Here is an 11,762-nt window from a genome sequence, read left to right as displayed (position 1 = left end):
TCATTGTAGAATCACATTTAGTCGTAAGAAGTAATACACTTCACCCAGTTTCCCCAATGATCACGTTTTGGAAAACCTTAATATGTTATTACAACTAGGATATTGACATGGATATAATCCACCTACCTTATTCAGATTTCCCCAGTTTTACTTGTACTAATTTAAGTGTGTATAAGTTCTACATAAATCGGATCACTAGTTCTAAAACCACAAGTTCTGAAACCAGAAGGATCTCTTGTGTTGCCCTTCTACATACCTTGCCTTCTTCTTGGCCCACCTCATCCCCTATTTGGTTTCTCAAAAAAAAATTTTTTTTAAACATTTTATTTATTTTTGAGACAGGGAGAGACAGAACATGAACAGGGGAGGGTCAGAGAGAGGGAGACACAGAATCTGAAACAGGCTCCAGGCTCTGAGCTGTCAGCACAGAGCCCGACGCGGGGCTTGAACTCACGGAGTGAGAGATCATGACCCGAGCCGAAGTCGGCCGCTTAACCGACTGAGCCACCCAGGCGCCCCTCAAAAATCTTTTTATTTGGAAATATTTCAAATGTGCAGAAGTGCTTTAGTACACTCTGTACCCAGATTCACTGATTGTTAATATTTTCCCCCATTTACTCTACCATTTTTCCTATCAACGTGTTTTTTTCTGAATCACTTGAAGGTTAAATTGCACACATCATGTCTGCACAACACTTCAGTGTGTATTTCTTTTAATTTTTTTTGATGTTTATTTATTTTTGAAGGAGAGAGAGACAGAGTGTGAGCATGGGAGGGGGGCAGAGAGAGAAGGAGACACAGAATCCAAAGCGGATCCAGGCTCTGAGCTGTCAGCACAGAGCCAGACGCGGGGCTCGAACCGGTAAACCACGGAATCATGACCTGAGCCGAAGTCAGAGGCCCACCCGACTGAGCCACCCAGGTGCCCCCTCAGTGTGTATTTCTAAGAAGAGGGATATTCTTCTGCAGGACCATAGGACAAATTATCAACAGCAGCAAATTTAACATTGATCCAATACTTTAATCTATCAGGATTCCAACTTTGTCCATTGAAATATCCTTTATAGCGTTTCCTTTCCTTACACATTACATTAAGGATCACATTAAGCTGTCATGACTTTTTAGCAACCTTAAATCTGGAACATTTCCAAGCCTTCTTTTGTCTTTTACGATGTTGACATGTTTGAAGAATACAGCCCCTACCTGCCCCTTTTTAATAGATGTTCCTCATTTGGGGTTGGTCTAAGGTGTCATCATCAGATTCAGGTTGTTGGTTCTCCCTGGAATACCGCACAGGTGATGTGTTCTGAGGACATGATCTCCGTCTGCTCTCATTGGTGATGTTAATTTTGACCACCTGGTGAAGGAAGATGTTGTCCACCTGCTCCTTTGTAAATAGTTCCCCCTTGCTGTTATAAGCCTCAACCATCTATATGGAGAGACGTGTTAAGCCAAAGAAATATCTGTTCCCCAGTAAAATCCGCTCTACCGTTAGCATCCATTGATGATTCTTGCCTGAACCAGTCTTTACCGCACCCTTCAAATCCTCTACGAGTATTTGAAACCAGGTTTTCTATGCTTCAGCTTCCTTGCGTCTTTGGTTCTGGTCAGAATCCTCTCCGTGTCTTCCCAATGTCCTCTACGACCTTTGGGCAAAGAGTGGGCCGAATTAGTAGACTCAGCGGTCTCAACTGGAAATGAGCTAATGTGCGTTGTTCCGCGTTAAACTGTCCACCAGCGATTTGCATAGTACAGTGGCTTGTGAACACTTCCTGTATCCTTTTCGGATTCCGCCCGCCACCCCTGCCGCCCCCCTGCTTCGGTGGCATTTTGTTCAGACTGCCATCAACAACTCCCGTGCCCCTGTCCCCTGGCTCTGCCCTCTCCCTGTTGAAGCCTCAGGGTTGCTTCCCTAGGAGACTGCCCGACCTGCAGGAACGCCACGCCTGGACTTCCATTGCTTTGGTGGCAAACTGCACGCGCGAGTCCCGTGCTCCCCTTAGATTGACCCTAGACGGACAATAAGCGCGCAAGTTATAGAAAAAGCGCGCGGGGAAGGGTAGGATAGCTTTTCCCCACCCAGGTATTCCGCTGAGTACCTCTCCGAGCCCAGCCGCAAAGGGCAAGGCGCAGGGCAGGCCTAGGGCCGCGGCCGCAGGGCAAAGGGGCGCGGCTGGCGGCAGCCGGAGCGCGATCCCCCGGGCGAGCATCCTGGAGGGCGGCCCGCAGGTGGCGGCGCGGGCCGGCGGGCGGGGCGGTGGAAGGGGAGGGCTCGGCGCGCGTCCGGCGGTGACGGCAGCGCGGAGGGGAGGTGCGAACCGCCCGCCCGCCCGCTCGGGAGCCATGGCGAGAGGCCGCGCCGCGGCGCCCGCATCAGTGCCCGCGTCCGCAGCAGCGCCCCCGCCCGCCGCCCCGGGGCCCACCCCGCCGCCGTCCCCGCGCGCCCCGAGCCCGTGACGCCCGCGCGCCGCGAGCCAGGCGCCCCCCCCCCCTCCCCCCGGAGAGGGGCTGCGCGCGGGAGGGAGCGCGGGGCAGCCGAGCACCCCGACGACCCCCGCGTCCCGGAATCCCGGACCCCGAGCCCGCGAGCGCCAAGTCGGCGGCGGGCAGCAGGGGGAGGGGGCGCCGAAGCCGAGCCCCGCCGCGTGCACCCCGGTGCCGCCCGGCCGGCTGCTGCGGAGGGAACCGGAGCCTCCGGGCGGCGGGGGGCCCGGCCGGGGACAACGGGGAGGAGGAGGCGGCCGGCAGAGCCGAGCGCTCGGGTAGCCCCGCGCGGGAGGCCCCCGGGACCGCGCCGGCTACGGGGCCGGGCTCCGAGCGCAGCTCGCAGGTAAGACCCGGGTCCGCGCGTCCAGCTGGGGTGGGGGCGGGGGGGAGGAGGGACACGGGTGTTCGGGGAGTGTGGGCCCGTGCTGCGGTGGCGGGAGCGGGTGGGCTCCGGGGCCCTGAGGGGCAGTACCCCTCTGGCATTGACCACACCTGAGGGAGGCCTTCGTGGGGCCCAGAAAGGTGCCCACAGGGCATGGTGGCGGTCACACCGCGTGGCCTGGATTCCGCGCTCCGGCACTCTGAGATGACAGTGAGGCGACCTTCAGAGAGCCCCGAGCTGAGCCCGGCCAGAGCGCGAGCAGCACCCCGGTCCCCACTCAGCCGCAAAACTTAACGTAAATTACATCTTCTGAGTGGGTCCGGGACCGGACGGGTGGCTTTTAGGACCCTTCCTTTCCATTCTGAGAGTTAACAAGTTCACTTCTGTCACTGTTTGGACATGAGTTTTTAAATCCTTTTTGAAGTTACCAGGTCAGCGTCTTGCAGGTAAAAACAAACGTAACGAAATGTTTTTTTCTTTTGTGGAGTTGTGTTTAGGGAAGCACAAGTGAAAAGCCCAGCTGCTCCTAGGGCTGGCGCTGGTTGCGCACTCCCGGTTCAGCCCGCGTTTTAAACCCTTCCCTGTACTTGCTCAGAAACACATCAGCGTTCACTTTGAGCACTTCCGAAGTACGAGTGTTTAGGCCTCTGATTTTTTTTTTTTTTTAAGTTGCTTTCTGATATTCTCCACCAGAACTTAATTGCTTCAAACAAATGTGTGAACATCGTCAGTGTTGTCTGCAAGTCTGTAGGCAGAATGAGTCCCCTTTCCTGGAGCATCGTTTGTTTATCTGTGGCAGGGAGTGACAGACTGGGTCCTTTTCAGTTTCCAATTACAAGACCAGCTGAGACTGAGCCTTGCTCAGCTCTGAGCACTCTGCGCAGGGGAGGGTCTCCCCAGTTCCAGTGGAGGATGATAGGCAAGCTGTCTTGCTGGCAATTTGAGTTGGACCTGGAGTGACAGCATCTCTCTCTCTCTCTCCCTCCCTCTCTCTCTCTCTCTCTCTCTCTCTCTCTCTCTCTCTCTCTCTGTTCGGAAAGTGTGCCCTTTGATCTCTGACCACAGCTTTATCACAGAGGTGCCCAGACAAGTGTAGGCTGAGTCGCCTGGAGAGCTGAGCAGGGCTCAGGGGTAATGAGCTGGGTTAGAAAGCCCATGTCCGTTTGCAGCAGGTTTGACAAGAGTTGGGTCTCACCTTGGCTCCAGTGTGAGCTGGTTCCTGTTTGACTCCCCAGGGGCCTGTGAGATTTGGTTACCCTAGCTCTTCCTGGAGGGTGTCTCTACCCTGGCTGTGTGGCTGGTGCTCCTAAAAGGACCAGGCCTTTGAATGGGAAACCTGGATTCAAATTCTAGCCCCTCTCTCTTTACTGGCTTTGTGACCTTGGGCCCTGATTTAACCTCTCTGACCCGGCTTTCCCCCTCTCTGGGGTTGCCTGCCTCCCCGGAACAAACATGCATTGGATTGTTCCAGGGATTACAGAGTGTTTTCAATAAAGTGTTTGTAAAAGTTTGACTACACGACATGGGAGGTTTTCAGGTCTCCTTGCAACATGATTAGGGATGTGACTGGTAACCCTTTTCAGCACTAACAGGGATAATAAAGCAGATATTACAATACTAATTATCATCTTTCTTATGGGTTTACCGGGAAGGTCAAATCAGATCATTGAAAAGGGCTCTGAAACTAGAGCAATATTTCTATTGCAAGGAGTTCCTAAGCCATCAGTTTCCAAACCAGCAGCACCTATGTCTCCATCTGATGTGGACTCTCTTTTAGTCGTTGCTTTCTGAGCCCCTGCCTCTGACCTTGCACACAGAAGGTCTCTAATTGTTAGGTGACTTTTTTTTTTTTCCTATTAAAGTTTTATTTATTTTTGAGAGAGAGCGTGAGCGGGGGAGGGACAGAGAGGGAGACACAGAATCTGAAACAGGCTGCAGGTTCTGAGCTGTCAGCACAGAGCCTGACACGGGGCTCAAACTCAGGAACTGTGAGCTCGTGACCTGAGCCGAAGTCGGACGCTTAAGCAACTGAGCCACACAGGCGCCCTGTTAGGTGACTCTTGAGTTGACCATCTCGTGTATGTTCTTAGATGTTATTTTATGGTCTTGAGAGAGTGTCTTTTGTCTACAGACACACTGCTGAATGGGGCTTCTGGTTCCTCCCCACATTGTTTTCCTTCTTTTGAACAAGTATTACCTATTCTGAACAAGTATTACCTATTCTGACTTGCCTTCTTATTAGGTGTATCCAAATGGAGGCCATCTGCCGTGTTGAGAAATTCAAAGTTTTAGTGGAGAGACAGTAACTAATAGCATACGTGTAAATCTGGATGCCTCCAAGCTATGCATAATACCAATGATGTGCAGCTGCTTAAAGAGATGCTTTGGCATGTGTTTTATGAAGGGACATGTGGCTTTATTATTCATTGAGAAGCTCATTTAATTACATGTTTGTTAGTAGTGCACCCAAGGCGGAAGAGGGTGGAACACAGGTGGAAGGCGAGCTCTTGACATCCTTGTTTGGGCTTCTGGTCCTGCATTTGAGGAACGGCTGCTCCCAGCCTCACCTGGTTAGTGGGAAGAGGGCTGTAACTCTCTTTGAAGACTAACGAATAGCAGTGACTTTTTATTTCTTTATTTTGAGAGAGAGAGAGAGGGAAAGAGAATCCCAAGCAGGCTTTGCACCATCAGTGGAGAGCCCCACGAGGTGCTCGAACCCACAGACTGCCAGATCATAACCCGAGCTGAAATCAAGAGTTGGACGCTTAGCCGGCTGAGCCACCCAGGTGCCCCGTGTCAGTGACTTCTAGTGACCACTCACAAGCCCTGGGAATCTTTTGGCCTCAGTGTCTCAAGCTGTGAAATGAGTTATATCGATATTTCTGAAGCTTGCCCCGTAACCTTCAGGGCAAAGAACTCTGGAAAGAGGGACATGGGAGGTGTAGCCCGAGGTTTCTGGCACATTTCAGTGAATTTTTCAATGTGAGTTCAGTGATTCCTTTAATGGAGAATAGGATGCAGGATTCATCTGTTTTAATGTAAAAGATGCTTTAAATTGCTGCCTTGAGTCAAAAAGTACTTGAGGACGATGCACTTTTTCTCCCCTGAGGCTCTGGGGGGCTTCCCTGCGGCATGTGTACCCCAGTTTGAGAATCTTGGAGCTGGATTATTTCTAGCGGCTTTGCTAGTTCCGGGCTTTATGATATGCTAGGACTGTTAAAAGCAGAAGGTAATCTCCTCCCCAGAGGACGTGGATTTTATAGTAATAGCTGAAAAGGATGCTCTAGTATTGAAGGGAGGTAGGTGTATTATTGACTTAACCACCAGAGTATAAATTATCTGGATTTGAATGTTAAGGAAGACCATACTCTGGGTTACAGGGGACTTTGAAATCTTTTTTTTCTCCCCCCAAAATTTGTTGAAGATAACTGAACCTGTGGATCAAGTGATTTGACTTTTTCTGAAAAGTATTCCTTGTATCATACCATTCAGAACACTTCATTCTTTACTGCACTCCTCATTAATGATTAGACTTAGTTACTAGACAGTGAGATTGTCTTTTTTTAAGTTTATTTGTTTATTTTGAGAGACAGTGTGCATGGGAGGGGGAGAGAGGCAGAGACGGAGAGAAAATCTCAAGCAGGCTCTGCGCTGATGTGGGGCTCTATCTCACAAACCATGAGATCATGACCTAAGCTGAAATCAAGAGTCAGACACTTAACCGACTGAGCCACCCAGGCACCCTGATAGTGAGATTATTATGATTAAAAGCTGCTGTCTCCTGGATTACGTTCACACAGATTAACTATTGGCAGGTCCTACATTGGCTTCCGTAGATGCAGGTTTGTATATGTCACTTAAAATGGGTATTGATGAGAACCAGGGTCAGGATTTTGATTTTCCTTCTCTAGGTTTGGGGAGGAGAAAAGCATCTATGCACATGGAGAACCCTGGGATTTTCAAAGGTCTCTGTCACTTCTTCTGGTTGTTTTGGTAAAATCAAAAAGTCCTTCCAGGCAGTTCTTTAACATCAAGAGCCCATGCTGCAGGCCTGTGGTTTTATGATAGGAGCATTCTGCGAGCTCTCACTATTTAAGTTTTGCAAAAAGTTGAGAAGGTGTGATCTAGCATAGGCTTGCCTCCTTTTATTATGCTCCTTATCAAATAATTTCCAGTTGGGGATGTGGTCAAACAACAATAGTCTCCCTAGAGTGTTACAGTAGGTTTGGGTTCACTTATGTTATTGAATCATGAATTTGAACCCGAGGAAGCAGGTGAGCAATGAGGGCAGTCGTAGTTCAATCCTTGAAGTTGTCGGAAGACCTTTGGGAAACTTTTCCTGGGAGAGTGTAGGGAAAGAATTTCATTGAGACTCTTAATGCCTAAGGGGACCGAGAGTCCAGATTTATGGTGGGACCACTGGGCCGTGGCCTGGGTGGAGGAGGGCGATGTCCAAGAGAGGGGGATCCTGACTGTTGCCGGTGTGCGTCTCCTTTGGTCCCTGCTGTCCTGGCCCCAGCTGGTTGCAGAAGCATAAGGCGTCAGGACGCAGCCCATGGCAGGTGGGCCTCCAGTGCCAACCAGCATCACCTGGGCGCCCTGCACACCTACAGAGACCCACATGCAGCCCCAGACCTGCTAAATCTGAATCTACATTTTATTTATTTATTTACAGTTTTTTAAATGTTTATTTTTGACAGAGAGAGAGAGAGAGAGAGAGAGAGAGAGAGAGAGAGAGAGAGAAAGAGAGAGAAAAACAGAGCATGAGTGGGGGAGGGGCCGAGAAAGAGACGCAGAATCGGAAGCAGGCTCCAGGCTCTGATCTGTCAGCGCAGAGCCCGCCGCAGGGCCCGAACTCACGCGAGATCACGCGAGATCATGACCTGAGCCGAGGTTGGACGCTTAACCGACTGAGCCACCCAGGCGCCCCTGAATCTGCATTTTAAACACATCTCTGGGTCGTACTGATGCTCAGAGACCTCTTTCCCTTTTTGGGGTTCCCCAGAATGTTCTTCCCCCAGGCACAAGGCCAGACTTGGCATATGTTGGGCCAGCACATCAAGTCCCCTGCGCACTGAGGGGCGCTGGGGCTCAGAGCTGGGTTCAACCTCTTGCCCGCCCCTGAAAGGACAGGGGTGGGGGCTTCTCAGAAGAGATCACCGAGCCTGTTCCCTCCCCAGCGCCCACCTCTTCCCTTCAGTTGCGGGCAGTGACGTGTAAAATGGGAAGACCCAGGCAGGGAAGGGACACACGGTCGCCTCTCGATCAGCAGTGAGGAGAAGCAGTCCAAAACGTGGCCATTTACCCCCCTTCCTGCCGCAGCACACGCCTGAAACGTGGGGTGATGTTTTGAGTTCTGAAAAATGTGCCAGAGCAGCAGTTCTCCCTAAGTGCTAGCCGTGTAGTTGGAGAGTCTACCAGACGCTCACCTCCTCTTTGTTGTGCCAGGTCACGGGACATTACTAGTGGCGGAGTGGAAGCCAGACAGAAGGTGGGTGGGTCTGACCCCAGCCTATAGGTAACCTTCCTCGCCCTCTCTCCTCCCTTCCCGCTTTCCCAGCAGGACAGAGTTCTTGGCCTAGGGTGCCTCTGCCCTGACCTCATGTAGGGATGGGCTCAGGGAAAGCGCCTTTGCAGAAGTCTTCTTTTCTTGCCCCAGACCCCAGTCTGAGAGATGAAATACCTAATGTGTCGGCCCGCTTCTATTTCGTTTTAAAAAGTTGTGGCGAAATATACATAACAAAAATTCACCACTGTAGCCATTTCCCAGTGGACATTTTCATGGCATTAAATACGTTCACACGGTGGTGCAGGTAGCACATTCGTCCATCCCCCCTGTGTACCCACTAAACACTAACTCCCAGTTCCCTTGTCCCTCCAGCCTCGGGTGACCACCGTTCTACTTTCTGTCTCTGTGAGTTTACTTCTCCAGGTACCTCGTATAAGAGGAATCATACGGTTTGCTGTTTTCTATCCGGCTTTTCTCACTTAGCATAATGTCTTCGAGGTCCATCCATGTTGTAGCATGTACCAGAGCGTCATAACTTTTTCAGGCCGAATAATATTCCATTGTGTGTACGTGTCACATTTTATTTATCCATTCATCCATCTTTGGACGCTTAGGTTGCTTCAACCTTTTGGCCATGGTGAATAATGCATCTATGAACATGGGTGTACAAATAACTGTTTGAGTCTTTGATTAACCTTCTTTTGGGTGGGTACCCACAAGTGGAATTGCTGGATCCAGTGGTAATTCTATGTTTCGTTTTTGAGGAAGCACCATACCTTTTCTTCTTGATGGCTGGATCATTTTTTTTTTTTTTGTCCTACCAGGAAAGCACAAGCGTTCCAATTTCTCTACGTCCTCACCAACACTTGTTATTTTCAGTTTTGGTTTTGTTTTTTTCTTTTCTTTCTTTTTTTTCTTTCTTTCTTGTTTTTTTTTTTTTTTTTTTATAATCGTCATCCAGATGGATGTGATGTGGTTATTTCTTTTCATTAGTTTGTTTTGTTGGTTTTTTTTTTTTTTTTTTTTTTTGGTTGTTTCTTTTGGGTCACTTTTCTCTATTCTGTTATTCTCTCCCCACTAGCCACAGTTTTTGCCCAGCTTTGAGCTATGGGGAATGCCTGAAAAGCAGAACTCTTGCTTCAGTCCTTGCTCCTAATTACTGTTTAACTCTGTGGGCATCGCATTGAATTTTACTTAGTAAGTGTGCTGGCTCTCAGATTACTAAGGCTTCTAGAAGCTGCTGTCTGTGAGTGGATGGTCTTTCCTTCCATTCTTCTCTCTCCTTTTTAATTTTGAATGGAAATTGGTGTGTTTGAGTTGGGGGAACAAGGTGGACAGCAGTCGAAAGCCAACTCAGTAAGGCAGGACATCACATTTTGCGATTCTGAGTCCAGAGTTCTAAGAATAAATTTCGTTTGCCTGTTGGACCTTGTCTTCGAGTGGCAGGTGTTTGTTTGGTGGTCTGACATCCGCAGGGGTCTGGCAGCACAGTTGTAACGTCAGGGCCATGTCTTTGGTGTTGTTTAAAAGAGTGGTCCAAAAATGTGGGCCTTGTGCGCATTGCAGAATTTCAAACCTTGGAAGGAAATTGGAGGTTTATTTAAACTAAAGCGACAGGCAGATTCTTGTCGTGTTGCATAGTTGGCATTGGTCAGCTTTGTGCCAGGGAATTAAAAACACCAAAAAAACAAACAAAAAAACCAAACCTATGATTCAGGAATAGCAGTGTAATGGTTTTGAGGAAAGGTGGGAAGAAGGAAAATGAGCAATTTGGTACATGTGTGAGTCATTGGTGCCGTGTGAGTGTTCCCAGTTGGACGCAGACTTTCTGAGACCATTGGTTCACTGGCTTTTGCAAGAGAGAAGAGAACAGTGGCATCCAGACGGCGGGTATTTCATTGCAACCTTTGCATCCAGAATATGTTTTAAATGCTGAATACTGTGGGAATTGTACAGTGGTGTTTTATGGACTTGGGGGTGGGGGGAGTAGCTTTATTTCCATTCATTTGTTAAAAAAAAAAAATCCTCCGGGCTTAATAATTTGGATAAACTGACACTATTGATACGTTTGAAGCCATGTTTTTTTTTTTTCCCCCTTTAAGATTGGTGCTTTTTCAGGGTTAGGTGTGTTGAACCTGGCAAAAAAAAAAAAAACCCCTCCTGTTTATGGCAGCCAGTTTCTGAATCATTAACTTGTATGGTAACTTCATAGGGTTATTAAAGGGACTACATGAGTCAATATGTGTGCTCGGCTCATAGTAAACATTTTGTGTTAGGCATTATTGTTGTTGTTGAACTCCTTATGAGCTGTTCAGCCACACATAATTTCATAGCACACACTCTGTGCCATGCCCCAAGGGTTTGTGTTGGCTTTCATCTTTATGGTACTGACAGAGATGGTCCCCATGACCTAAGGCAGTGATGTGGGCTGTGGATTTTGCTCACCTGACCATTAACTTCCCTCCTTTGGCTTTGAGGAGAAACGGTTCACCTCCAAGCATCCCAAGGCATCAGAGGAATCACTTTGGACTCGATAGTTGGACACAAATATCAAGACGTTTCAAAGGTCTCTTGTGGAAGAGGTGTAGTTTGGTGTTAAATATTTTGAGAAAATATCTATCTGGGGAAACAGAAAATTCTTAATACCGTAACAGTAGATAAAAGGTATGACAAGCAAATCACTGGGAAAATAGACTAAGCTTTTGACTGATGCGGTAGGTGTGTGGATACGGTACTTGGAAGGAAGGAAAATAGTTTGTGTTAAGAGATTACAAGAGGAATGCCGTAGCAACTATCGGATGTTAACTTGAAAAACTTTTAGCTGGGTCTCTTGATCCTAGAAATGATACTCTTATGGAAGGGAACAAAGAGAATAAAGAGGAGAGTTTGGTTATTTCATCATCAGACTTTTATCCTTTTTGGTAATCCTTTGTATACTGACGGAAGAGGCAGCGTGGTGGAGAACCTCAGCGAGACCACGTGTGACCCTTCCCCTCGCAGACTCAGAAGTTGCACGCGCATTTGTTGAGCAGGGCAGAGCAGGGATGTAGACGTTGTGAAGAGAAGGCCCATAGTGGGGCACGGTGTCACGGGCTGGCTTCCCTCCGTGAATGTGCCCAGGCAGGTGTGTGGTCTCAGGCTCTCAGGCCTTATCTGCCACCGGAGTGACAGACCCGTGCTGAAGCTCTGGCTTGGCTACAGGTGAGAGAGGGTGGTGACTTCAACTGGGCAGTAGGCGAGCGGTAGTGTGGATGGACAGAAATGGATTCCTTTGGGTGGCCTTGAGGAGCTACGGCTTGCCATGTCTTTGAAGAGATGGTGGGAGGGTTAGGGAGGTCAAGGATGAGGCTGAGATTTTTGAATTGGGTTAACTCCATTGTGATA

The 11,762-nt window shown here is 49.0% G+C and overlaps 1 protein-coding gene across 1 annotated transcript; it reads right to left on the bottom strand.

Annotated features, from left to right (window-relative positions):
- Positions 1–1,000: 1,000 nt before the first annotated feature.
- On the bottom strand, positions 1,001–7,492 carry LOC102902041 (transcription initiation factor TFIID subunit 4-like). Its single transcript, XM_006936537.5, has 5 exons — positions 7,343–7,492; positions 5,317–5,436; positions 2,100–2,798; positions 1,930–2,010; positions 1,001–1,646 (listed from the first exon to the last, which is right to left on the bottom strand). Exons 1-5 carry the CDS (start codon positions 7,490–7,492, stop codon positions 1,608–1,610), a joined length of 1,089 nt encoding a protein of 362 aa, XP_006936599.3. The 3' UTR covers positions 1,001–1,607.
- Between the last annotated feature and the right edge of the window lie 4,270 nt (positions 7,493–11,762).

Source organism: Felis catus, chromosome C2, assembly GCF_018350175.1.
Source record: "Felis catus isolate Fca126 chromosome C2, F.catus_Fca126_mat1.0, whole genome shotgun sequence".
Classification (NCBI taxonomy): domain Eukaryota; kingdom Metazoa; phylum Chordata; class Mammalia; order Carnivora; family Felidae; genus Felis; species Felis catus.
This window is presented reverse-complemented; position numbering and strand designations above follow the sequence as displayed.

Excerpts from the sequence above, each read along its gene's own strand:
- LOC102902041 (XM_006936537.5), bottom strand. The coding sequence starts at position 7,492 with ATGTGGGTCTCTGTAGGTGTGCAGGGCGCCCAGGTGATGCTGGTTGGC. Across the intron at positions 2,799-5,316 it reads GGTGCACTACTAACAAACAT|CCGGCGCGGTCCCGGGGGCC; the intron begins GTAATTAAATGA and ends CCGGCCCCGTAG. Across the intron at positions 2,011-2,099 it reads TTGCGGCTGGGCTCGGAGAG|GGTCAATCTAAGGGGAGCAC; the intron begins GTACTCAGCGGA and ends TTGTCCGTCTAG.